The sequence below is a fragment of the Somniosus microcephalus genome, chromosome 13 (genome assembly GCF_052327205.1).
Source record: "Somniosus microcephalus isolate GS21.2 chromosome 13, FLI_Smic_1.0, whole genome shotgun sequence".
In the NCBI taxonomy this organism is placed as follows: domain Eukaryota; kingdom Metazoa; phylum Chordata; class Chondrichthyes; order Squaliformes; family Somniosidae; genus Somniosus; species Somniosus microcephalus.
Window position 1 is genome coordinate 67,736,061 of NC_140999.1, and position 26,538 is coordinate 67,762,598.

At 46.2% G+C, this 26,538-nt stretch overlaps 1 protein-coding gene across 1 annotated transcript in view; it reads left to right on the top strand.

The window, feature by feature from the left end:
• The window catches only part of LOC147108400 (AP-1 complex subunit mu-1), a 105,253-nt gene extending 78,776 nt beyond the window's left edge, over window positions 1-26,477 (top strand). The window contains exon 10 of the mRNA XM_086004987.1: window positions 20,560-26,477. Within this exon, the coding sequence (XP_085861113.1) occupies window positions 20,560-20,582 (23 nt within the window). The 3' untranslated portion in view covers window positions 20,583-26,477. The remainder of the gene's footprint in view (window positions 1-20,559) is intronic.
• Window positions 26,478-26,538: the final 61 nt, after the last annotated feature.

Consider the following 26,538-nt stretch of genomic DNA (forward strand, 5'->3'; position numbering starts at 1 on the left):
GGCAACCCCTGCTCTTAAGAGAGAAAAACCTTTTACTGCTCCAATACCTACAGATCTTGGAGTGGAGTTACATTCCCAGTTTAGGTAGCCTTGTGCTGGCAGGATCTGGTGCCTACTGGGCTGCGTTTCAAGCTCCATTCCTCTTTACCACAACCACTGGTGGGCAGACGCTGCACCTGCGTACCTTGCTGACCCTACACAGGTTCTCTGTCCACCAACTTCTCTCCTTCGCAAATAGCGTCCACTGGCAAAGAATCAGCGTGGGATTTAAACTTCACGATCACCTCAGGGCAAAGCACTTGGACACAGCCAGCCACGTGATCAGTTTGCTCCCATTCCACAAGTGAAGAAAATATGTATAAAAATTTGTGGCTCTGACTCTCGTTCTCTGTCCCAATTGCTGAGTGTCTCTTTGGGACCAGTGGACGTAGTGCTTGCAATTCACAACACAGATTGAACTTCTGTGGCCACACGTGGCAGTAATTTACCCAGCCCAAACCAACAGTTCACTGCAATTAACACCTGATGGAGTAAATTTTCTCTCGGCTGTAACACTGCACAACTACTTATTAAGAAAGAAATTTATACTCAATAAAAGTTTATTATGCCATCCCCTGCTTTCTTCCCCCCACCCCGGCCCACTCACCTACGGCAGCAGAAGCATATTCAGGTCTACTGTATCTGTAACGTAATCCAACTTTTATTAAATTTTTATTCGATACACATCCTCCACTGGTTGGAAGGTGGAAGAGGTTGGAGCTATCAACTTCTCATCCTCACTGACCTACACTGCCTCTCTGCTTCCAAATTTTTAATTTTAATTATTTTCCTTGTCTTCAAACACTTCCTTTATGCCTGCAACCTCCTCCACTTGCATCCCCTCCTACGGTCCACTGGCTCTAACCTTTTGTGCTTCCCCCTCCCTTCGCCCCACCATTGATGGGAGAGTCTTCAGCCACCTCAGCTTCACTCTCCGGAATTACCCCCCTAAACTAGTCCGCCTCTCCACATCTCCATCTTTAAAAACCTTCAAAACCAGCCTTATTGACCAAGCTTTCAATTACCCCTCCTGACTTGCCCACCATGGCTCTACATCAACTCACTTATTCTTTTAATGTTTTCCCCCCGCTCTGTATAGCACCGTGGGTCATTTACTGTGTTAAAGGCGCTATATGAGTTATTGATGGTCAGATATGCTATATGGAGGAAGGCCTTATGGTAATGTGAAGCGGAGGGAGGTCCTTGTGTTGATAGTTGCCTACCTCTGAGGTGGACCGAGAAACATAGAAGATAGGAGCAGGAGTAGGCCATTCGGCCCTTCGAGCCTGCTCCGCCATTCAATGAGATCATGGCTGATCATTCAAATTCAGTACCCTGTGCCTGCCTTCTCCCCATATCCCTTGATCCCTTTAGCCTTAAGAAATATATCCAACTCGTTCTTGAATATATTTAATGAACTGGTCTCCACTGCCCTCTGTGGCAGAGAATTCCACAGGTTCACCACTCTCTGGGTGAAGAAATTCCTCCTCATTTCTGTCCTAAATGTCCTACCCCTTATCCTTAGACTATGACCCCTGGTTCTGGACTCCCCGACCATCGGGAACATCCTTCCAGCATCTAGTCTGTCCAGGCCTGACGGAATTTTATACGTCTCGATGAGATCCCCTCTCAATCTTCTAAACTCCAGTGAGTATAAGCCCAATCGACACAATCTCTCATACGTCATTCCTGCCATCCCAGGTATCAGCCTGGTGAATCTTCGCTGCACTCCTTCCATGGCAAGAACGTACTTCCTCAGATAAGGCGACCAAAACTGTACACCATACTCAAGGTGCGGTCTCACCAAGGCCCTGTACAACTGTAGCAAGACATCCTTGTTCCTTTACTCGAACCCTCTTGCTACGAAGGCCAACATTCCATTTGCCGCCTTAACCGCCTGCTGCACCTGCATGCTTACCTTCAGCGACTGGTGCACAAGAACACCCAGGTCTCTCTGCACTTCCCCTTCTCCCAATCTATTGCCATTCAAATAATGGAGAGGGTGCAGAGAAGATTCACCAGGATGTTACCTGGGATGGAGTGCCTCAGCTATGAAGAAAGACTAAACAGGCTGGGGTTGTTTTCCTTGGAGCAAAGAAGGCTGAGGGGGGACCTGATTGAGGTGTACAAAATGATGAGGGGTATAGATAGGGTAGATAAAGAGGAACTTTTCCCCTTAGTAGGGGGGTCAATAACAAGGGGGCATAGATTCAGGGTAAGGGGCAGGAGATTTAGAGGGGATTTGAGGAGGAACTTTTTCACCCAGAGGGTGGTTGGAATCTGGAACTCACTGCATTAAAGGGTGGTAGAGGCAGGAACCCTCAACATTCAAGAAGCATTTGGATGAGCACTTGAAATGCCATTGCACACAAGGCTATGGACCAAATGCTGGAAAATGGGATTAGACTGGACAGGGATTGATGGACGGCGCAGACACGATGGGCCTCTTTCTGTGCTGTATGACTCTATGACTCTATGAATCTCTCCTCATACGTCATTCCTGCCATCCCAGGTATCAGCCTGGTGAATCTTCGCTGCACTCCTTCCATGGCAAGAACGTCCTTCCTCAGATAAGGCGACCAAAACTGCACACAATACTCAAGGTGTGGTATCACCAAGGCCCTGTACAACTGTAGCAAGACATTCTTGTTCCTGTACTCGAACCCTCTTGCTATGAAGGCCAACATACCATTTGCCTTCTTAACCGCCTGCTGCACCTGCATGCTTACCTTCAGCGACTGGTGCACAAGAACACCCAGGTCTCTCTGCACTTCCCCTTCTCCCAATCTATTGCCATTCAAATAATAATGTGCCTTCCTGTTTTTGCCACCAAAGTGGATAACCTCACATTTATCCACATTATAGTGCATTTGCCATGTTTCTGCCCAATCACCTAACCTGTCCAAATCGTACTGGAGTTTCATGACATCTTCCTCGCAGCATACCCTCCCACCCAGCTTTGTGTCGTCTGCAAATTTGGAGATATTACATCCAATTCCCTCGTCCAGATCTTTAATATATATTGTGAACAGCTGGGGTCCTAGGACCGATCCTTGCGTTACCCCACTAGTCACTGCCTGTTTATTCCAACTCTTTGCTTTCTGTCCGCCAACCAGTTCTCTATCCAAGTCAATACCTTGCCCCCAATCCCATGTGCCTTAATTTTGCACGCTAACCTCTTATGCGGGACCTTATCGCAAGCCTTCTGAAAGTCCAAATACACCACATCCACTAGTGCTCCCTTATCTATTTTACCAGTTACATCCTCAAAAAATTCCAGTAGATTAGTCGAGCATGATTTACCTTTTGTAAATCCATGTCGACTTTGTCCGATCCTGTCACTGCTTTCCAAGTGCTCTGCTATTACATCTTTTATAATGGACTCGAGCATTTTCCCCAGTACCGATGTCAGGCTTACTGGTCTAGAATTCCCCGCTTTTTCTCTGCCACCTTTTTTGAATAGTGGGGTAACATTAGCTACCCTCCAATCCATGGGTACTGTTCCAGAGTCTATCGAGTTCTGGAAGATGACCAGCAATGCGTCTACTATTTCTAGGGCCACTTCCTTAAGTACCCTGGGATGTAGATTATCAGGCCCTGGGGATTTATCGGCCTTCAGTCCCATCAATTTTCCTAACACCGTTTCCCTACAAATACTGATTTCTTTCAGTTCCACCCTTTCATCAGACCTTATGTTCCCCGGTATTTCTGGGAGGTTATTTGTGTCCTCCTTTGTGAAGACAGAACCAAAATGTATATTTAGTTGGTCTGCCATTTCTTTGTTCCCCATTATAAATTCCCCTGATTCTGACTGCAAGGGACCTACGCTTGACTTCACCAATCTTTTTTCTCTTCACATATCTATAAAAGCTTTTACAGTCAGTTTTTATGTTCCCTGCAAGCTTACTCTCATATTCTATTTTCCCTTTCTTAATTAATCCCTTTGTCCTCCTTTGTTGAATCCTGAACTGCTCCCAATCCTCAGGATTATTGCTTTTTCTGGCCAATTTATATGTCCTCTCCTTGGATCTTATGCTATCCCTAATTTCCCTTGTTACCCACTGTTGAGTCACCTTTTTTGTTTTATTTTTATGCCAAATTGGGATGAACAAATTCTGTAGTTCATCCATTCGGTCTTTGAATGTTTGCCATTGCCTATCCACCGTCGCCCCTATGAGTGCCATTCCCCAATCAATCCTACCCAACTCGCTCCTCAGACCATCGTAGTTTCCTTTATTTAAATTGAGGACCTTTGTTTCTGAGTCAACTACTTCATTCTCCATCTTAATGAAGAATTCAATCATATTATGATCGCTCCGACCCAAGGGGCCTCGTACAACAAGATTGCTAATTAATCCTTTCTCGTTCCATAATACCCAGTCTAAGATGGCCTGATCTCTGGTTGGTTCCTCGACATATTGGTCCAGGAAACCATCCCGTAAACACTCCAGGAATTCCTCCTCCACAGTATTGTTACTAATTTGGTTGGCCCAATCTATATGTAGATTAAAGTCACCCATGATGACTGCTGTGCCCTTATTGCACGCTTCTTTAATTTCCCTTTTAATGCCATCCCCAACCTCCGCCTTACTGTTTGGAGGTCTATATACCACTCCCACTAATGTTTTTTTCCCCTTAGTATTTCTCAATTCTACCCATACAGATTCCACATCATCAGAGCTAATATCCTTCATTACAATTGTGTTAATCCCTTCTTTAACCAGTAATGCTACCCCACCTCCCTTTCCTTTTTGCCTATCTTTCCTGAATATCAAATACCCCTGGATGTTGACTTCCCAGTCTTGGCCATCCTTGAGCCACGTTTCGGTAATCCCAACCAAATCATATTCGTTTACCTCTATTTGCGCAGCCAATTCATCCACATTATTACAAATGCTCCTCGCATTAAGACACAAAGCTTTCAGGCTTGTTTTTTTAACGCTCTTAGACCTATTAGAATTATTATTTACTGTGGCCATGTTTGATTTAACCCGTTGATTTCTCTGACTGCCACTTTTGTTTTTCTCCTTCCTATCTTTTGCTTTTATCCTTGTTTCCCTTTCCTCTGTCTCCCTGCTCAGGTTCCCAACCCCCTTCCATTTTAGTTTAAACCCTCCCCCACAGCACTAGCAAACAAACCCCCTAGGACATCGGTTCCAGCCCTGCCCAGGTGCAGACCGTCCGGTTTGGACTGGTCCCACCTCCCCCAGAACCGGTTCCAATGTCCCAGGAACTTGAATCCCTCCTCCTGGCACCATTCCTTTAGCCACATATTCATCTGAAGTATCCTTCTATTTCTACTCTGACTAGCACGTGGCACTGGTAGCAATCCTGAGATTACTACCTTTTGAGGTCCTGTTTTTTAATTTACCTCCTAACTCCCTATATTCCGCTTTTAGGACCTCATCCTGCTTTTTACCTACATCGTTGGTGCCTATATGCACCACGACAACTGGCTGTTCACCCTCCCCTTCCAAGATGTTCTGCAGCCGCTCTGAGACATCCTTGACCCTTGCACCAGGGAGGCAACACACCATCCTGGAGTCTCGTTTGCGGCCGCAGAAACCCCTATCTATTCCCCTTACAATTGAATCCCCTATTACTATAGCTCTACCACTCTTTTTCCTCCCATTCTGTGCAGCAGAGCCACCCCTGGTGCCAGGAAGTTGGCTGCTGCTGCCTTCCTCTGATAAGCGCCCCCCCCCCCCCCCCCCGAACAGTACCCAAAGTGGTGTATCTGTTGGAGAGGGGGATGGCCACAGGGGACCCCTGCACTACCTGCCTGCGCCTAGTACTCTGCCTGTTGGTCACCCGTTCCCTTTCTTCCTGTCCAACCTCTACCTGTGGTGTGTCCAACTCCCTAAACGTGCTATTCATGATGTCCCGAGCATCGTGAACGCTCCAGTATGCATCCAATCACAGCTCCAGCGCCGCAATGCGGTCTGTCAGTAGCTGCAGCTGGGTGCACTTCCTGCACACTTAGTTGTCAGGGACACAGGAAGTGTCCCTGAGTTCCCACATATCGCAGGAGGAGCAGATCACGGGGCCGGGCTGTCCTGCCATGATTTACCCTTTAATTGAGTTTAAATTAAATCAATCAATCCCACTAATTACACTACAGTGAAATAGTTTTACCAACAGTCCCCGCTACACCAGAGACACCTTAGAAACTATAAACCAGAGTTAAAGTTTAAAAAAGAGAGAAATACTCACCAACCAATCACTTACCTGCTTCCTGCTGACGTCACACTTTGATTACTTTTTACCTCTCTCCGCTGCTGCTGAATTGGTCGGGCCTCGCTGCTGCCGCCGCTTTTAAGCTCTGCTGATGCTGCTCTCTCCCAGGTCCAGGCTCTGTGGTCGGGCCTCGCTGCTGCCGCCGCTTTTAGACTCTGCCGATGCTGCTCTCTCCCAGGTCCAGGTCCAGGCTCTGTGGTCGGGCCTCGCTGCTGCCGCCGCTTTTAAGCTCTGCTGATGCTCTCTCCCAGGTCCAGGCTCTGTGGTCGGGCCTCGCTGCTGCCGCCGCTTTTAGACTCTGCCGATGCTGCTCTCTCCCAGGTCCAGGCTCTGTGGTCGGGCCTCGCTGCTGCCGCTGCTTTTAAGCTCTGCCGATGCTGCTCTCTCCCAGGTCCAGGCTCTGTGGTTGGGCCTCGCTGCTGCCGCCGCTTTTAAGCTCTGCCGATGCTGCTCTCTCCCAGGTCCAGGCTCTGGTCGGGCCTCGCTGCTGCCGCCGCTTTTAAGCTCTGCCGATGCTGCTCTCGTCCAGGTCCAGGCTCTGTGGTCGGGCCTCGCTGCTGCCGCTGCTTTTAAGCTCTGCCGATGCTGCTCTCTCCCAGGTCCAGGTCCTCAGCCTCCCATTGATTCATGCCAACCAACCGCATTTTATGCGGTTCAGCATTTCAAACCCACTGTCCATTTGCCCATATTTACAGCTAAAAATTAGCAGGGTTTAAAATTCCTGAGCTCCTTTGGAATAATCCCATGAATCGGCTGGACTCAATTCTTCGGTACAGGCATTGCTGCCTAATGCATCTCCCAAGTTCATGAAGGAACTGTATATCAGCTGCTAGATTATGACCAACTCTGACATTGGCACTTCAGAGTTAATAAAGAATGCAGACAAAGTACTGGGTTCATTTCTAGAGGAACAGAATACAAAAGCAGGGCGGCAATATTAAATTTATATAGAACCTCGGTTAGACCACACTTGGAATACTGTGTGCAGTTCTGGTCTCCGTACTACAAAATTATATTGAAGCACTGGAGAAAGTGCAGAAAAGATTTACAAGGATGTCACCAGAATTGAGAGGATACAACTTTCGGGAAAGATTGAGCAGGCTTGGGGCTCTTTTCTCTGGATACGAGAAGACTAAGAGGAGACCTGATAGAGGCCTTTTAAAGTGATGAAGGGGTTCGATAGGGTGGATGAGGAGAAACTGTTTCCACTTACAGCTGAGTCCAGAACAAGGAGGAATAAATTGGCTGCATATAGTAACACCGCTATTCCCTGCCAGAATGGATTGGGTAACTCCCCCGTCAATCTCGCCTGCTGTAAGTGACTGATTTTACGCACATAATTTGTATTATGTAACTAGCCTTCACTCACTGCATTTTGCTGGAGATATCATTCCTGCTTTTATTGGGAGACACTGCTGCACTCTCGGTCATGAGTTCTGTTTGCTGTGGTTCATAGAGACTCTTCAAATAGACTCTGTGGACTGTTTTGCTGTAGTGTTATTTAAACAGACTCAGAAAAGAGAAGACTAAGAGGAGACCTGATAGAGGTCTTTAAAATGATGAAGGGGATCGATAGGGTGGAAGTGGAGAAACTGTTTCCACTTAGGGTGAGTCCAGAACAAGGAGGAATAAGTTTATGATAGCCACTAACGGATCAAAAGACATTTGGAAGAATTTCTTTAGAGCGTGGTGAGAATGTGGATCTTGCTGCCCCAGGGAGTGGGTGAAGCAGACAGCATTGATACATTTAAGGGGAGGCTTGATCCACACATGAGGGAGTAGAAAATAGGGAAGAGGTAATTTGAGTGCGAGGAGGCTCCTGTGGAGTATAAACACTGGCATAGACTAGATTGGCTAAATAGCCTGTTTCTGTGCTGTAGTTTCTACATAATGCTGTACCATCTTGATTTCTGAATAAGGAGTCTCTTGCTAAGCTTCAGTGTCCTACAGTTCTATTGTGAAATAAGCATTTGCTTTTAAAATGGCACCTGGCATTCACAAGGATGTAAAAATTTGGGTGAAAAAAGTTGGCCAACCTCATCTAGATAAAGTGTTAACATTGTTGCGCGGGTCGGGGTCGAGAGATGTAAATGACACTTTGCAGCCTTCCGGACTCAACATTGAGTTCAACAACTTCAGATCGTAACCACTGCTCTCATTTTTTCAGACAGCAGCTGCTGCTAATGGCTCTGTTGTTCCCATTTACACCTCCTCTAGACCCATCTTTTGTTTCTTTACTTGTTCCATTACCATCTCCTTTCGCCTTGCACCCTTTTGTTATTTAATTTCTCCTGCCCTCCACCTTATCGCAGACCTTCCCTTTTGTTCTTTCCTCCCCCCCCCCCACCCCCCTTTCCCTACCTCTGTACTTGCTTAAAACCTGTTACATCTTTTTCCAATTCTGACGAAAGGCCATCGATCTGAAACGTTAACTTTGGATCATAGAAGTTTATGGCACAGAAAGAGGTCATTTGTCTCTCTCCACAGATGCTACCTGACCTGCTGAGTACTTCCAGCATTTTCTGTTTTTATTTCAGATTTCCAGCATCAGTATTTTGCCAGAATGTTACAGCTGATTTTTACTGTAGTGATCTTGGTGATACCTTGAATGTCTTAATTACAATTGGCCATTGCTGAGTTAGAGCTTTGTTGCTCTACTAAGTTGGGACTGGGACCAGGGCCCTCTACATCTCTTTGGTGCTGAAGCTTTCAGTTCACTTGCTCTGTCCTTCAGTGGCCTTTCAGTTAACTCGGGGGGCAGCATCAAGAAGGATGACCTTCATGCCCACTTGCCGGCCCTCAAGTGACTGTGGAAATGAAGCATAAGGATTTGTGAAGGGTAGAGAAAGTGGTTTTAACCATCGTTAAAACTTTGGATGGAAAATATTTTAAGATGAAATTTATGAATAGGGAGCAGCATGCATGAGAATTCTTTCTACTCTTGTTGGTATCTGTGCCTAAACACTATAGTACAGGTACTGTCTGAATAGATCAATGCTGGGGTGGAAAATAAACCAGTTGTTCAAAAATCTATACAAAGTAGCAGGTATATTTTAGATGTTCTTTCTAAAAGGGGCAGGTACTTTAAACTGAAAGCACTTCCCTCTACAGTTGCTTTCTTTAAAAAGGGAGAATTAGACTTTGTCTGCCAGTGTAATGCTTTGGAGTCCTTTCATAATCCCTCATACTGTAGTTTGATAAAGGCAGCTGATACTTGTATTTAACAGACGAGTGGTTGACGATCCAGTTAACTAGGAAGTGTCTCCTCTCTGCACACTGTGGATGCACCTTTATGTTTTCTCTTCTCTATCCTCTCCTTCCCCTCTTTCTCTCCCTCCTCTCCCCTCTATCTCTCCATCCTCCTCTCGCCCCATTCCTCTGCTCTCTAAGCTGTCAGTCACAGATCATATGGAACTCTTCAGTTAGTACTCTCTTTGGGAATATAAAGCTGTATGTTTGTGATCTGGTAGAATCACTGAACAGGAATTCGCAGTATTCCTTAGTAACTTTTCTGGAATGCTTTACATGGAATGAGAGGAGTCGGTAGTGTTGCAGCCAAACGACGTACACTCCAGTACTGTTGGTAAACTATGTCCGGAGCTCTACTGCGTTAAAATGAAGCTTGCTATATAATTTGGTTTGCACTTGTGGTGAAATGTGCAATCTGAGCAAAATAGATTGCCTTTATGGGAATTGACAGTTAGCTCATATACACAGCAGGGATAAGTATTCTTGGGGATAGATGAAGAAAGGTTGGGTTGTCAGTTGGCAGTCACTGATCTGATATTCTTAGTCCATGTGTCATTTATATTCTTAACTTGCGGGTCTAGAAGTGGACAGTGAGCTGAAGCTCATGTTGAGTGTGTATGTATCTGGATAGCAGTGTTACTGGGAAACACGCTGGATTGTTCCAGACTTGGTGCACTTGGCCTATAATGGCTAGCATGTCAATATGGCTCCTTTAAGTGTTTGTTTTATATATAAAACATGCGCACACACACACAGCAAAGCCTATGGGGAAAGTGAATGGATATTGGTGTGCTCCAGGAGAGACTGTACTGCCAGCAGCTGAAATGATCTGTTGGGAAAAATCCCTTTGAAAAGCAGCCACGAAAAGGAAGCGATTTCAGATGCAGTTCTTGAGAGTATGCACAAACTGGATACAGATGTGAGGTTACATAGAAACATAGAAGATAGGAGCAGGAGTAGGCCATTCGGCCCCTCGAGCCTGCTCCGCCATTTAATGAGATCACGGCTGATCATCCAAATTCAGTACCATGTCCCTGCTTTCTCCCCATATCCTTTGATCCCTTTAGCCTTAAGAAATATATCTAACTCCTTCTTGAATATATTTAATAAATTGGCCTCAACTGCCTTTTGTGGTAGAGAATTCCACAGATTCACCACTCTCAAGGTGAAGAAATTCCTCCTCAGCACCGTCCTAAATGGCTTACCCCTTATCTTTAGACTGTGACTCCTGTTTCTGGCAACCAAAACTGCACACAATACTCAAGGTGTGGTCTCACCAAGGCCCCGTACAACTGCAGCAAGACATCCTTGCTCCTGTACTCGAATCCTCTCACTATGAAGGCCAACATACCATTTGCCTTCTTTAACCGCCTGCTGCACCTGCACGCTTACCTTCAGCGACTGGTGCACAAGGACACCCAGGTCTCGTTGCACTTCCCCTTTTCCCAATCTATTGCCGTTCAGATAATAATCTGCCTTCCTGTTTTTGACACCAAAGTGGATAACCTCGCATTTATCCACCTTGGGCAGATGCAGTATAATCACCCAACCTGTCCAAATCATACTGGAGTTTCTCGGCATCCTCCTCACAGCACACGCACCCACCCAGCTTTGTGTCATCTGCAAACTTGGAGGTATTACTTCTAGTTCCCTCGTTTAGATCATTTATATATATTGTGAATAGCTGGGGTCCTAGCACCGATCCCTGCGGTACCCCACTAGTCACTGCCTGCCACTTTGAAAAAGACCTGTTTATTCCAACTCTTTGCTTCCTGTCTGCCAACCAGTTCTCTATACAAGTCAGTACCTTACCCCCAATCCCATGTGCTTTAACTGTACACGCTAATCTTTTATGCGGGAAGAATATGATTTGGTTGGGATTACGGAAATGTGGCTCAAGGATGGCCAAGACTGGGAACTCAACATCCAGGGGTATTCGATATTCAGGAAAGATAGGCAAAAAGGAAAGGGAGGTGGGGTAGCATTACTGGTTAAAGAAGGGATTAATACAATTGTAATGAAGGATATTAGCTCTGATGATGTGGAATCTGTATGGGTAGAATTGAGAAATACTAGGGAAAAAAACATTAGTGGGAGTGGTATATAGACCTACAAACAGTAAGGCGGAGGTTGGGGATGGCATTAAAAGGGAAATTAAAGAAGCGTGCAATAAGGGCACAGCAGTCATCATGGGTGACTTTAATCTACATATAGATTGGGCCAACCAAATTAGTAACAATACTGTGGAGGAGGAATTCCTGGAGTGTTTACGGGATGGTTTCCTGGACCAATATGTCGAGGAACCAACCAGAGATCAGGCCATCTTAGACTGGGTATTATGGAACGAGAAAGGATTAATTAGCAATCTTGTTGTACGAGGCCCCTTGGGTCGGAGCGATCATAATATGATTGAATTCTTTAAAATGGAGAATGAAGTAGTTGACTCAGACAAGGGTCCTCAATTTAAATAAAGGAAACTACGATGGTCTGAGGAGCGAGTTGGGTAGGATTGATTGGGGAATGGTGCTCAAAGGGCTGACGGTGGATAGGCAATGGCAAACATTCAAAGACCGAATGGATGAGCTACAGAATTTGTTCATCCCAGTTTGGCATAAAAATAAAACACAAAAGGTGACTCAACCGTGGCTAACAAGGGAAATTAGGGCTAGCATAAGATCCAAGGAGGACATATAAATTGGCCAGCAAAAGCAATAATCCTGAGGATTGGGAGCAGTTTAGGATTCAACAAAGGAGGACAAAGGGATTAACTAAGAAAGGGAAAATAGAATATGAGAGTAAGCTTGCAGGGAACATAAAAACTGACTGTAAAAGCTTTTATAGATATGTGAAGAGAAAAAGATTAGTGAAGTCGAGCGTAGGTCCCTTGCAGTCCGAATCGGGGGAATTTATAATGGGAAACAAAGAAATGGCAGACCAACTAAATTCATACTTTGGTTCTGTCTTCACAAAGGAGGACACAAATAACCTCCCAGAGATGCCGGGGAACATAGGGTCTGATGAAAGGGTGGAACTGAAAGAAATCAGTATTTTTAGGGAAATGGTGTTAGGAAAATTGATGGGACTGAAGGCCGATAAATCCCCAGGGCCTGATAATCTACATCCCAGGGTACTTAAGGAAGTGGCCCTAGAAATAGTAGATGCATTGCTGGTCATCTTCCAGAACTCGATAGACTCTGGAACAGTACCCATGGATTGGAGGGTAGCTAATGTTACCCCACTATTCAAAAAAGGTGGTAGAGAAAAAGCGGGTAATTATAGACCGGTAAGCCTGACATCGGTAGTGGGGAAAATGCTAGAGTCTATTGTAAAAGATGTAATAGAGCACTTGGAAAGCAGTGACGGGATCGGACAAAGTCAACATGGATTTACCAAAGGTAAATCATGCTTGACTAATCTACTGGAATTTTTTGAGGATGTAACTGGTAACATAGATGAGGGAGAACCAGTGGATGTGGTGTATTTGGACTTTCAGAAGGCTTTCGATAAGGTCCCACATAAGAGATTAGCGTGCAAAATTAAGGCACATGGGATTGGGGGCAAGGTATTGACTTGGATAGAGAACTGGTTGGCGGACAGAAAGCAAAGAGTTGGAATAAACGGGTCTTTTTCCGAGTGGCAGGCAGTGACTAGTGGGGTACCACAAGGATCGGTCCTAGGACCCCAGCTGTTCACAATATATATTAATGATCTGGACGAGGGAATTGGATGTAATATCTCCAGATTTGCAGACGACACAGCTGGGTGGGAGGGTAAGCTGTGAGGAGGATGTCGTGAAACTCCAGTACAATTTGGTCAGGTTGGGTGATTGGGCAGAAACATGGCAAATGCACTATAATGTGGATAAATGTGAGGTTATCCACTTTGGTGGCAAAAACAGAAAGGCAGATTATTATTTGAATGGCAATAGATTGGGAGAAGGGGACGTGCAAAGAGACCTGGGTGTTCTTGTGCACCAGTTGCTGAAGGTAAGCATGCAGGTGCAACAGGCGGTTAAGAAGGCAAATGGTATGTTGGCCTTCGTAGCAAGAGGGTTCGAGTACAGGAACAAGGATGTCTTGCTACAGTTGTACAGGGCCTTGGTGAGACCGCACCTTGAGTATTGTGTGCAGTTTTGGTCGCCATACCTGAGGAAGGACGTTCTTGCCATGGAAGGAGTGCAGCGAAGATTCACCAGGCTGATAGCTGGGATGGCAGGAATGACTTATGAGGGGAGATTGTGTCGATTGGGCTTATACTCACTGGAGTTTAGAAGATTGAGAGGGGATCTCATCGAAACCTATAAAATTCTGTCAGGCCTGGACAGACTAGATGCAGGAAGGATGTTTCTGATGGCCGGGGAGTCCAGAACCAGGGGTCATAGTCGAAGGATAAGGGGTAAGCCATTTAGGACTGAAATGAGGAGGAATTTCTTCACCCAGAGAGTGGTGAACCTGTGGAATTCTCTGCCACAGTGAGCGGTGGAGGCCAGTTCATTAAATATATTCAAGAAAGAGTTGGATATATTTCTTAAGGCTAAAGGGATCAAGGGATATGGGGAGAAGGCAGGGACAGGGTACTGAATTTGGATGATCAGCCATGATCTTATTGAATGGCGGCGCAGGCTCGAAGGGCCGAATGGCCTACTCCTGCTCCTATCTTCTATGTTTCTTATCGAAAGCATTCTGAAAGTCCAAATACACCACATCCACTGTTTCTCCCTTATCTATTCTACCAGTTACATCCTCAAAAAATTCCAGTAGATTTGTCAAGCACGATTTACCTTTTGTAAATCAATGTTCATTTTATCCGATCCTGTCACTGTTTTCCAAGTGCTCTGCTATTACATCTTTTATAATGGACTCTAGCATTTTCCCCACTACCGATGTCAAGCTTACCGGTCTAAAATTCCCCATTTTCTCTCTAGCACCTTTTTTAAATAGTGGGGTTACATTAGCTACCCTCCAATCCATGGGAACTGTGCCAGAGCCTGTAGAATTTTGGAAGATGACCAGCAATACAACTACTATTTCTAGGGCCACTTCCTTAAGTACCCAAGGATGTAGATTATCAGGCCCTGGGGATTTATCAGCCTTCAATCCCGTCAATTTCCCTAACACCATTTCCCTACAAATACTGATTTCATTCAATTCCTCCCTCTCATTAGACCCTATGTTCCCCAACATCTCTGAGAGGTTATTTGTGTCCTCCTTTGTGAAGACAGAACCAAAGTATGTATTTAATTGGTCTGCCGTTTCTTTGTTCCCCATTATAAATTCCCCTGATTCTGACTGCAAGGGACCTACACTTGATTTCACTAATCTTTTTCTCTTCACATATCTATAGAAGCTTTTACTGTCAGTTTTTATGTTCCCTGCAAGCTTACTCTCATACTCTACTTTCCCCCTCTTAATTAGTCCCTTTGTCCTCCATTGCTGAATCCTAAACTGCTCCCAATCCTCAGGTTTGCTACTTTCTCTGGCCAATTTATCTGTCCTCTCCTTGTATCTTATGCTATCTCTAATTTCCCTTTGTTAGGTTGTGAGAGGGAATCTTAGTAAAAGACTCCCAACTTTTCAAACATACGCATCTCATTTAAGAAAGAACCCGTGGTCCTCGGTAATACTTTTGGCCAATTTTTGCCTTTTGTTCTCCGCCCCCACCCCTTGCACCGTCCCATAAAGCACTTTCATAATGCCATTGTGTGTCTTTTTGCAATAACCCATTGGGAGTGTTCCTACCCGGTCTGGTGGCCTTTTCCCTCTTTCAGCTCCCCCCTCCGAAATGTTCTTATTTTCTTCCCATCTCTTGTAACGTATCCCGAGCAGAGGGGCCGGGTCAGCTGTAACTGTCTGCACCCTGGCCTCCAAATGCCTGGTAGGAGGCGAGCAACTCTTGGCCAACCCATCCATCAGATCCACCTCCCCTCCTGCCCATTGCGCAAACCAGATCAGTTATCATTCCGGGGCTTAGAGGGTCAAATTATGAGGACAGATTGGATAAACTTGACTTGTATTCATTCCCTTGGGCATAGAAGATTGAGGGTGATCTGATTGAGGTGTTTTAAATGTTAAAAGGATAGAGAGCAAGTATATCCACTGGTGGGGTAGTCAAGAATGGGGGGACACAATCTTAAAATTAGAGCTCGGCCATTCCGGAGGAAATCAGGAAGCACTTTTTGATAGAAAGGGTCGTGGAAATGTTGAACTCTCTCCCCTCAAAGGCTATGGATGCTGGACAATTGGAGCTTTCAAGACTGAGATTGCTAAATTCTTGTTAGTTTGAGGAATCTAGGCATATGGAGCAAAGGCAAGACAATGAAGTTGTGGTACAGATCAGTCATGATCTAATTGAACAGGCTGAATGGCCTATTCCTGCTTCTGTGTTCCTAGCATACTACAGCCATCTTATTTTCTCATCTGCTGGAAGTAGTCTACCCCAAGGTGAAGCAGACTGCTGCTGTGGCCACTTACAGGTTATGATGTTATCTTAGAGTAGGAATTTCAAGTAACCAATGCTTCTGGCCACCTGTGAGTTTGAACCGTGTGGATTCAGATCTCTTGCATAACTGTCCTGCTTGCAGGGCAGGGCACCCATTGTTTAACGGGTGCTGCTTTGACCTTCACTGGACATGTACGAAGCTGTCTTTCACAGTGGGAACTTGCAGAACAGTTTATGTAAATTTCTAATGATCAAAAATCAGAGAAAAATTCCTGACTCTCAATAATTTTGGAATATGGTTTATAGTTTTAATTTTGGGAGTGAAGTTATTGAAATGTTGTTCATGAATTAGGCTGGAAGATGGTAGTAATGGAGAACTTAACAGTTTCCCAGTATCCGCGTCATGCAATCCTGCTCAGCTGCAGCACTGCCTGTTGCTGACTCAAAGCCCTTTTCCAACATGGATGAGCACTCTGTTATGTACTAGTGACATTTGCACTTCTTATACCAGCTATCCTCACTGAGTGAGATTAGCTGTAAGCGGCAGATTTGTGCCCACTGGCAACTGGGTTGTCATTTCACACACGATCCTTGCACCCAGGAAAGAAAGGAGAGCTTCAATCCATCGGCCTAGACTGGGTTCAAAGCCAAGTGAAAACACACGATATTTAAAACCCAAGGCAACATCTAGCCCTCCAACATCAGAGGAGTAAGAAAGTTTGAGAACTCCCTTATGGCACATGGAGTGTTACCAGTAAGTAGCTGAGGCATACAGACCAGGAGGGTTTGGCCCTAGTTGGGAGGGTATGCTGTGAGGAGGATGTCGTGAAACTCCAGTATGATTTGGATTGGGTGGTGATTGGGCAGAAACATGGCAAATGCACTATAATGTGGATAAATGTGAGGTTATCCACTTTGGTGGCAAAAACAGGAAGGCACATTATTATTTGAATGGCAATAGATTGGGAGAAGGGGAAGTGCAGAGAGACCTGGGTGTTCTTGTGCACCAGTCGCTGAAGGTAAGCATGCAGGTGCAGCAGGCGGTTAAGAAGGCAAATGGTATGTTGGCCTTCATAGCAAGAGGGTTCGAGTACAGGAACAAGAATGTCTTGCTACAGTTGTACAGGGCCTTGGTGATACCACACCTTGAGTATTGTGTGCAGTTTTGGTCGCCTTATCTGAGGAAGGACGTTCTTGCCATGGAAGGAGTGCAGCGAAGATTCACCAGGCTGATACCTGGGATGGCAGGAATGACGTATGAGGAGAGATTCATAGAGTCATAGAGTCATACAGCACAGAAAGAGGCCCATCGTGTCTGCGCCGTCCATCAATCCCTGTCCAGTCTAATCCCATTTTCCAGCATTTGGTCCATAGCCTTGTGTGCAATGGCATTTCAAGTGCTCATCCAAATGCTTCTTGAATGTTGAGGGTTCCTGCCTCTACCACCCTTTAATGCAGTGAGTTCCAGATTCCAACCACCCTCTGGGTGAAAAAGTTCCTCCTCAAATCCCCTCTAAATCTCCTGCCCCTTACCCTGAATCTATGCCCCCTTGTAATTGACCCCCCTACTAAGGGGAAAAGTTCCTCTTTATCTACCCTATCTATACCCCTCATCATTTTGTACACCTCAATCAGGTCCCCCCTCAGCCTTCTTTGCTCCAAGGAAAACAACACCAGCCTGTTTAGTCTTTCTTCATAGCTGAGGCACTCCATCCCAGGTAACATCCTGGTGAATCTTCTCTGCACCCTCTCCAAAGCAATCACATCCTTCCTATAGTGAGGCGACCAGAACTGCACACAGTACTCCAGCTGTGGCCTCACCAGCGTTTTGTACAGCTCCATCATAACCTCCCTGCTCTTATATTCTATGCCTCAGCTAATGAAGGCAAGTATCCCATATGCCTTTTTAACCACCTTATCTACCTGTTCCGCTGCCTTCAGGGATCTATGTACATGTACACCAAGGTCCCTCTGACCCTCTGTACTTCCTAGGGTCCTACCACTCATTGTGTATTCCCTTGCTTTATTTGTCCGTCCAAAATGCATCACCTCGCACTTTTCAGGGTTAAATTCCATTTGCCACTTTTCCGCCCATCTGACCAACCCGTTTATATCGTTCTGTAACCTGAGGCTTTCCTGCTCGCAATTTACCACCCCACCAATTTTCGTGTCATCCGCGAACTTACTGATCATACCTTTTACATTCTCATCCAAATCATTTATGTAGATCACAAACAGCAAGGGACCCAGCACCGATCCCTGAGGTACCCCACTGGACACAGGCTTCCAGTCACAAAAGCAACCTTCGACCATCACCCTCTGCCTCCTGCCACTCAGCCAGTTTAGGATCCAATGCGCCAAGGCACCCTGGATCCCATGGGCTCTTACCTTCTTGACCAGTCTCCTATGCGGGACTTTGTCAAAAGCTTTGCTGAAGTCCATGTAAACCACATCCACAGCATTTCCCTCATCCACACACCTAGTCACCCCCTCGAAAAATTCAATCAGATTTGTCAGACATGATTTACCCTTGACAAAGCCATGCTGACTATCCCCGATTAATCCTTGCCTCTCCAAGTGGAGACTAATTTTGTCCCTCAGAATTTTTTCCAATAATTTCCCTACCACAGATGTTAGGCTCACTGGCCTGTAATTCCCTGGTTTATCCCTGCTACCCTTCTTGTATAATGGTACTACGTTAGCTGTTCTCCAGTCCTCTGGTACATCCCCTGTGGCCAGAGAGGTTCTGAAAATTTGTGTCAGAGCCCCTGCAATCTCCTCCTTTGCCTCATACAACAGCCTGGGATACATCTCGTCCGGGCCTGGGGATTTATCCACTTTTTGGCCTGCTAAAACCGCTAGTACCTCCTCCCTCTCGATGCTAATATGTTCAAGTATGTCACAGTCCCCTTGCCCGATTTCTATGTCTACATCGTCTTTCTCCATAGTGAACACAGATGCAAAAAATTCATTTAAAACCCCGCCTACATCATCTGGCTCTACACACAGATTGCCACTTTGGTCCCTAATGGGCCCTACCCTTTCCCTGGTTATCTTCTTGCCCTTAATATACTTATAAAACATCTTAGGATTTTCCTTTATTTTGCTCGCCAGTGTTATTTCATGGCCCCTCTTCGCCCTCCTAATTTCTTTTTTAAGTATGCCCCTGCACTTTTTATACTCCTAGGGCTTCTTCCGTCTTTAGTCTTTTGTAACTGCCAAAAGCCCCCCTTTTTTTCCTAATGCATTTTTGTATATCCCTTGTCATCCAAGGTTCCCTTTGCTTGTTGGTCCCACCCTTGACCTTTACAGGAACATGTTGGCGTTGTACTCTCTCTATTTCCCTTCTGAAAGTCTCCCACTGTTTTGATGTAGATTTTCCTATAAGTAGCTGCTCCCAGTCCACTTTGGCCAGATCCTGCCTTATCGTATTAAAATCGGCCTTCCCCCAATTTAGAACCCTTATTTCTGGGCCGTCTTTGTCTTTTTCCATGACCACCTTAAATCTAAGATTGTGTCGATTGGGCTTATACTCACTGGAGTTTAGAAGATTGAGAGGGGATCTCATCGAAACCTATAAAATTCTGTCAGGCCTGGACAGACTAGATGCAGGAAGGATGTTTCTGATGGCCGTGGACTCCAGAACTAGGGGTCATAGTCTAAGGATAAGGGGTAAGCCATTTAGGACTGAAATGAGGAGGAATTTCTTCACTGAGTGGTGAACCTGTGGAATTCTCTGCCACAGAAGGCGGTGGAGGCCAGGTCATTAAATATATTCAAGAAGGAGTTGGATATATTTCTTAAGGCTAACGGGATCAAGGGATATGGGGAGAAGGCAGGGACAGGGTACTGAATTTGGTTGATCAGCCATGATCTCATTGAATGGCGGAGCAGGCTCGAAGGGCCGAATGGCCTACTCCTGCTCCTGTCTTCTATGTTTCTATGTAGTTTGTGCTGACCTAGCCAAGGTAGCAGGGTGCTGGAATTCGCTGGTGCTCTCCTGGGCTAGGGAGGGCAGAATCAGCCAAGGGGTCTTGTTGCTGGCCACTGTGCAGCAACCCCTGCTGGCAGTGTGGGGAAGTAACCATCGCAAGGATTAATCGGGCTTGGCTGCTGATACCTCCAGGAGGAGAAGGCAGAGTTGTTTTGAGGACTAAAAGTGAGTTTTGTAGAAATTACAACTGGGAGCAACAGAACTTGTGACCATGGGAATGTGATGCTCTTGGCTTTAGGTATAATCTGTGCTGGTAAGGTCGACTCCATTTGCTTTGCGCCTAATTCGGGTGATGAATGATGTGGTGTTGACATAGGGTGTAGTGCCATATAGCTGCAGTTATGCAAAAGAAGCAGTTTTTTGTTTCTCATGGCTTCTAGTTGAACCCGTAGTGAGTGAGAGAGTGTGATATGACGTACAACTGCCCACAAGTATATGAACGCAGATTGCAAGCTACCTTGGGCAACGTAGAGTGTGTGCTTACATGAGGTACCTTTATGTTGTGTCCCATTTGCTGACTCATTTTGGATAATGTACAAATATTCATGCCGCCTTTTGATTCTATCTTCTCCCCCCCCCCCCCCCCCCGTTTTGTTTTGCAGACTACCAACTACGAACACAATGAAGGAAGACTGCGCCCGAAGAGTGATTGGGAGGGGAGAGATCCAATTCAGTGGATTGTGTAAAAGTGTTAGGTGTATTCATCATGTTTCAGGTCTCTGTCATAGCGCCGTCTTTCATGAAGAAGATAATACATTTTAAATGCACTCATCCATGGAGCTGAAAGGAAAACAGGCAGTGTTTGTCCCCTTCTGTCCCTTTCCCCACACCCCCACGCCATCGCCAAATCTTCCCCTCGCTCTTTGGTCCCTTTGGATAGTTAGACTCAGTTTTTTCGTTAACTTTTTTCTCTCTTAGCGCTCGAGCAATGAAAACTGCCGGAGTGAAATTGGCGAGCTCCCGCTGGGCTCTAACTTTGTTGCCTTTGCTTAGCGGTTGTGTTTTGATGCGAGCAGGATTCTTATTGGTGACTGCTGTGCTGTATGTGTGTTGTCTTGTCTCGATGCCCAAGCACTGAACTAATGTGGAACAAACCCATGGTCATCATACACTCCAAGGAGAGTTCCCATTCCTTCAAGCCCCATTACTTAAGGTAGCCACTACGGAAAAGCACCTGCAAAACCAAGAAGAATACCTTGCCGTCCTCAAGTATAAATGTGTGTTCCAAGTTTCATCCAAATATTTGTTTCCTTTTTTATACAAATATAACTTAATATTCAGAGTGAAGTCAGGCAGCAGCTGTCCCTGTAACAGGGTATTTGCTCAGACCTGGGTGATTTAGTAGCTGGTGTTGCCATCAATGTGCCCCCTAATTTTATGGGAGGAGTGCGCGGTCCCTTTAACAGGCTGTGCGGCCCATTCAAAGTTTCGTGTATGCGCGAAATTTCACTGTTGAAAAGCCGCCCCAGGCTTCGCGGGACTGACAGACAACCATGCAGCCACGCAGCTCAGAGGGAACATTGGTTGCCATCCCTGAGCTTTCCATGTGCCAGGGCCCATTCAGACTGGCAAATGGAGGTTGGATTCACTTTGAAATCTGACATCTGTTTCCCACCGCAAACTGCCCGCACTGAATTTTGCCGGCACAGATCAGACCCGGCTCAGCACTAAGTTTTGTGCCAATTTGGTCGCACTGCCAATTTGAACTGTTAGCAGGCTCATCGCTGAGTCTCAACATAACGGCCAATGCATTTCTCCTCCCGATTGCCTCTCGCTCTCCACCACGCTGCCCCCCCCCCCCCCCCACACTGCCCATCTGGGCCGCCTGCCGGTATGAAGTTTAAATTCTGCTGTACAGGCCTCCTGTCTGATATATGTGCATGTTGATTTTACTTTTGGAGGAGGAAGATAATTGAATTTTCTCTTAAGTTGTACTGTTAAAATTATTAGAAAAAGCTGCTGCACGGCAGCTCCAGTAATCGGGCCAACACAGACTCGAGCTCTGAACCCTGATTGCGAACTGTTTCTCGGTAAAGACGAGTCATAGATCCAAACCAAAGGCTGATCTGGCCCTCAAACTGCAGGGAACGCAGGGCTGGTTCAGGTAGCAGATCGCTTCAAAGAAACACGTTCCCAACAGTTAACTCTTTTGTATGCTACTGTTTTTTAAAATATATATATATATATTATATATATATATATATATATATGTATGTGTGTGTAATGCTGTATAAAATGTTTAAAGAGCAGTGTTAGAATGAGTGCTGCCGATCTGATATGGTTCTTGGCTGGCACAGGATTATGTACTTCTGAGCCAGACGGATTCATCCAGTGCCACTATTACTGTGTAAAGGACTCTGTTGTTGGGATCTGCTACACGGTGGAGCAACAGCCTGCATCAAAAGTGTTTTGAAACATGTTGCCAGGTTAAGCCAAAAGAGGCACCATCAACCACACGGGACTGCCTGCTTGAGGTGATTCCGTGCCACAAGAAGCTGCAGCTTTTAAAGGTACCCAGACAACTGCCACGGGCTCAGTGGTTAAAGGCACTTTGTGGCACTGAGTCAGACAGAGCAGATGGCCCCAGGTTTGATCCTTGGTTTGTGCTGAGTTAGCTGATTTCATCTGAGACAGCAGTGGCGATGTTATAACTGGCCTCTGTCTCCAGAGAGAGAGAGAAACCATTGGCTTTGGGGCTCCCACTCCAGTAACAATTCCTATGAAGCCCAGGTACCTGGCCCTCAACCGACCGGGTTGAGGCTTGGCTGTGATTCCTCCTGTGGATGAATAGCCAGCCACTTGGGTGAGGTACCAGGGCACTACTGCTGCTGCTTCCCGCATGCTTAAGGGCGGTCAGTGCAGGGGATGGACAGGTGCCGAGAGTGGACGTGGAACCGAAGACCCTGTAGTCAATGCCCACACTGATCAGCTAGTCACATGCTTAGCGAAAGCAAGTGAGGTGTTTCAGTCAGGGCCTTGCCTGCTCTGTGGTATAGTCTGGATCAGACCCTGAAGCTGGTCTGTCACTATGTCACATACATGGGCATCGATTTCCGTTTGAGCGCTCACCATGTCACCAGAGTTACTGAGGACCGAGCACCGATCACGTGCTGAAGTAAGCCTAGCAGCTGCAGTGGGTGGGAGCAAGCAAGCAGCATCCCATCATGCAGGGTAGAGACAACAGTGAGACTCTAAGCCTTTTACTGAAGCGGGTAATCAGTTCTATCAGCCTGTGCTTCACACGGTCCCTTATAAATTCCATTTTCTTTATCCCTCAACAGCTGATGGTAAAGATATTCACCCATGGATTTACCGCCGGGGTTCTGTGGTGGAACTCCCAGAACAGCTGGGGTTTCAGTCAAACTCCCACTGAAGTTACGGCAGGAGAACCCCGGGGAAATTCAAGGCCCATGTCCATGACTCCTGCAGACCAGCAAGATCCCAGCATCGATCCCCTGTTGTGCTGAGTTAGCTGATCCCCCCCCGGGCCACAGTAGGGGATGGTACAGTTGGCGACACTGCGCCTGTGTTAAGAGAGGAGGGAGGGAGGAATCGGGCAGGCTGCTCGCTAGTGAGCGCCCACTACTGGAAGTGTAGGTATGTGGGTGTTGGGATATTGTCGAGTTCAGCTGTGATGTCCGCCACAGTCACGTAGCTCGTTGGTACTCGCTGTCGAAGCTGTCACGTAAACACTGGCCACTTGTGTGATGCACTGGAAGACTGCCTCTCCCTGGAGCCTTAACCCAGTAAAGACCTCAGTGTATTCAGGAGAATTGGAAAGGTGGGGTGGGGGGGGGAGATTTTTTTTTTTATTCACAGCAGCCCATAGCTTTCTAATTTAGCATAGAGAAGTTATGTTAATATTTGAAATGAATGATGTGTGGAGCACCAACCATGGTGGGTATGGCTTCAGGCCTCGGTTGCACCATTGCCAAGTTACTAATCCTAGCCTCGTTGCTGATCACCGGACGAGCACACCCCATCGGGCAGCCTGGTATCTGTTTTACATCACCTTGCAACCAGCATTGGAGTGTGTAAGCTAAGGATGATGCATTGTGTAGGGAGGACCAATGAGAAGAGGAGAAGTGAGTTAAAGGAGCGAGGGCATAATTATCCTTTCCCCAAATCTCCTGGTGTGAAGTGTTCCCCCAGACAGCCAAAGGAAATGGTAGGGTTAGTTCTTTAAACACATTTCTCTGATGGTTTGAATTTGCCATTGGCAAGACACAATGGGGTTTAATAGCATTGAATGATTTGAAACAGCACAGACTGTCCTTAGAAAATGCCAATTACTTACCAACTAAACTCTTTCTGAAATAGAGTCTGGAGGTAAAATACTTATGATTTCCCGATATTGTGAAGTAATATATCTTCCCTCTCGGGCATTAGTCTCTGGTGTTCTCGCTTTGAGCAGGAAGGCAGCCTCTGAGGCAGCAGGGTCTACGTCAAAGCCGGGGGAAATTGCCTTCCTCGCTCGTGTTTCGGAATGTGTGTGGTGACTGTCTCACACTGTTGCCCACTGAGGCAGAACTGTGCTCAAGGTGTAGCTCTATACCACCAGCGACCTGAACCACAGAGGATCTTGTGCCGCAAGGGGCAGGGGATTTATGTGGCCATGTGTAGCACACTCCTGCAGCAGCCTTGAAGGATAGCTAAAGTCAACAGTGGCCTTTAAGTTCCAGGATGCAGTTATAACAGGGGAACTGTTGGTGTCGAGCAGTCTGATGCAGCTGCTTTAAGCATTGAAACATTTCAAACTGGCCTTTACACAATCACACTGATACTCCTGATGTTTTAAAAAGGAAATGTAATGACATAAATCTAAAAGGATTCATTTGGAATCTGATAATTTAAGTTCTCTAAAGCCATTTTTCACTTCAGGCATTCTTTAGAGGGCGATGTCTCCCAAGGGTAGGTGAATCCCAAACTTAAAGCATGCCGCGGATTACTGTTGAGGGCCAGCGCAGTCTGATTTCAGGTCATTCTTCTTGCCATAGGTTGTGGCTGTTGAAGATGCTTTCTGCATCCACTGATTCTTCCTTTTATTTTCCACACCCAGAGTGAGCCAAAGGTTCATCTAAAGCGGCGATTCTTTGTTACTGGCTTGCTAGTAATTGGAATTGGTTGTTCCTACAACCACATGCCAATGTACATGAATGTATTACAGTCCCAGCGAGTAATCCGATATTTTAGAAATATGTATAAACGCACAGCCTGCTAGAGGGGAAAGATCAGCCAGCATCGCTGATGCTCGCTCTCTCTCTGCAGACTCCTAGTTGAATATGCATAAATGTTGGCATCTGTTGGGGACACAAGTAAGCTCTGTAGTAATGGGCCTCCCCCATGGTCGAATAGCTTGTCAACACCGAATGCCAAGGCTCGTGGACAAAGAGGTGCGAGAGGGAACCCCAGCATCTTTTGCCTCTCGGGAAAGGAGATTAAAATGGGGGGTGAAATCCAGCGTCATTCTCCATAGGGTAATGTAGTGATCAGTACCTCACTTTACATCAGCTGAATTTGGTTTAATTTAGCTTTGGGTCCTGTTGTCGCTATGATTTTCATGGGGTGGGGGTGGGAGGGAAGAGCGAGAGAGAGGAGGAGAGTCTTCTAGACAGTGATCTCCAAGGGTGAGCAGTTCCGTACCCTGAGACGGCTCCATCTCATTTGGTTTCTGCTGTCTCTAGGCAAGCCCTGTTGTGCAGTGTTCAGTATTCTCTAAAAGAACTGTGGCAGACAGTTTTGACGGTTGCAACGTAGGAATGTGATGGTTGAAGAAACTGTGTCTCATGATAAGATCTGGAATATTTCCAAAATGTTAACCTTGTGCACCTGTTACAAACAGCAAGAAGCTGCTTGTTGATGAGGAGCGCATGTCCTCTGGCGCAGCCTGCTTGGAGCGAACTATTCAAGTAGTAAACTCATTTAATTGGTGCCATCTCACTCCTGGGACTGTGTGGGGAAAACCAAAGCACACCGGTGCAGCAAAGTCACTCCGAAGTTTGGCTTAGCTGTGCTCTCGGGAAAGGAGCTCTCACAGCGCATCGTACTGCGTTTAGTTTGTATGGGGGCCTGGTCTGTCACTGGGTGCCTGCATTTCTCTGCACTCGCGTTCCCCACTCATGGAGAAAATATTTCTAACCAGTGACATTGTCTTTGCCTCCCCGCCCCAATCACTCCCACTGCCCTCAACACTCGCTGAGCAGAGAGGCACTGCCAATTAGCGAGACTACCCAGTCAGCCTGGCCTTGCTGTCTTCTCTCTCTAGGACGCAGTTTGTGGGAAGTCCTGAATGTTAGCTCTCCTGCGGACTTTGGCTGGCACCAGAGAGCGGATGGTCCTCAGCGTCTTCCTATTGCGCAGCTGTTCAGGTGCCCGGGTAAACCGATAGATGTGGCTCGTTAGGTTTCTTAAAGCTTTTTCTTTCTCTGCCTGTTAGAGATGTTGAGTTCATTTACCTTCCTTCCGTGATGTCAATTTATCATATTCTTTACATCACTAATAATAAAAAGAAATGACAATGCACAGTCTGGTTGGTTTTTAAAGCGGAGATTATAGGCAAAATGTATTAACCCAGTAACACT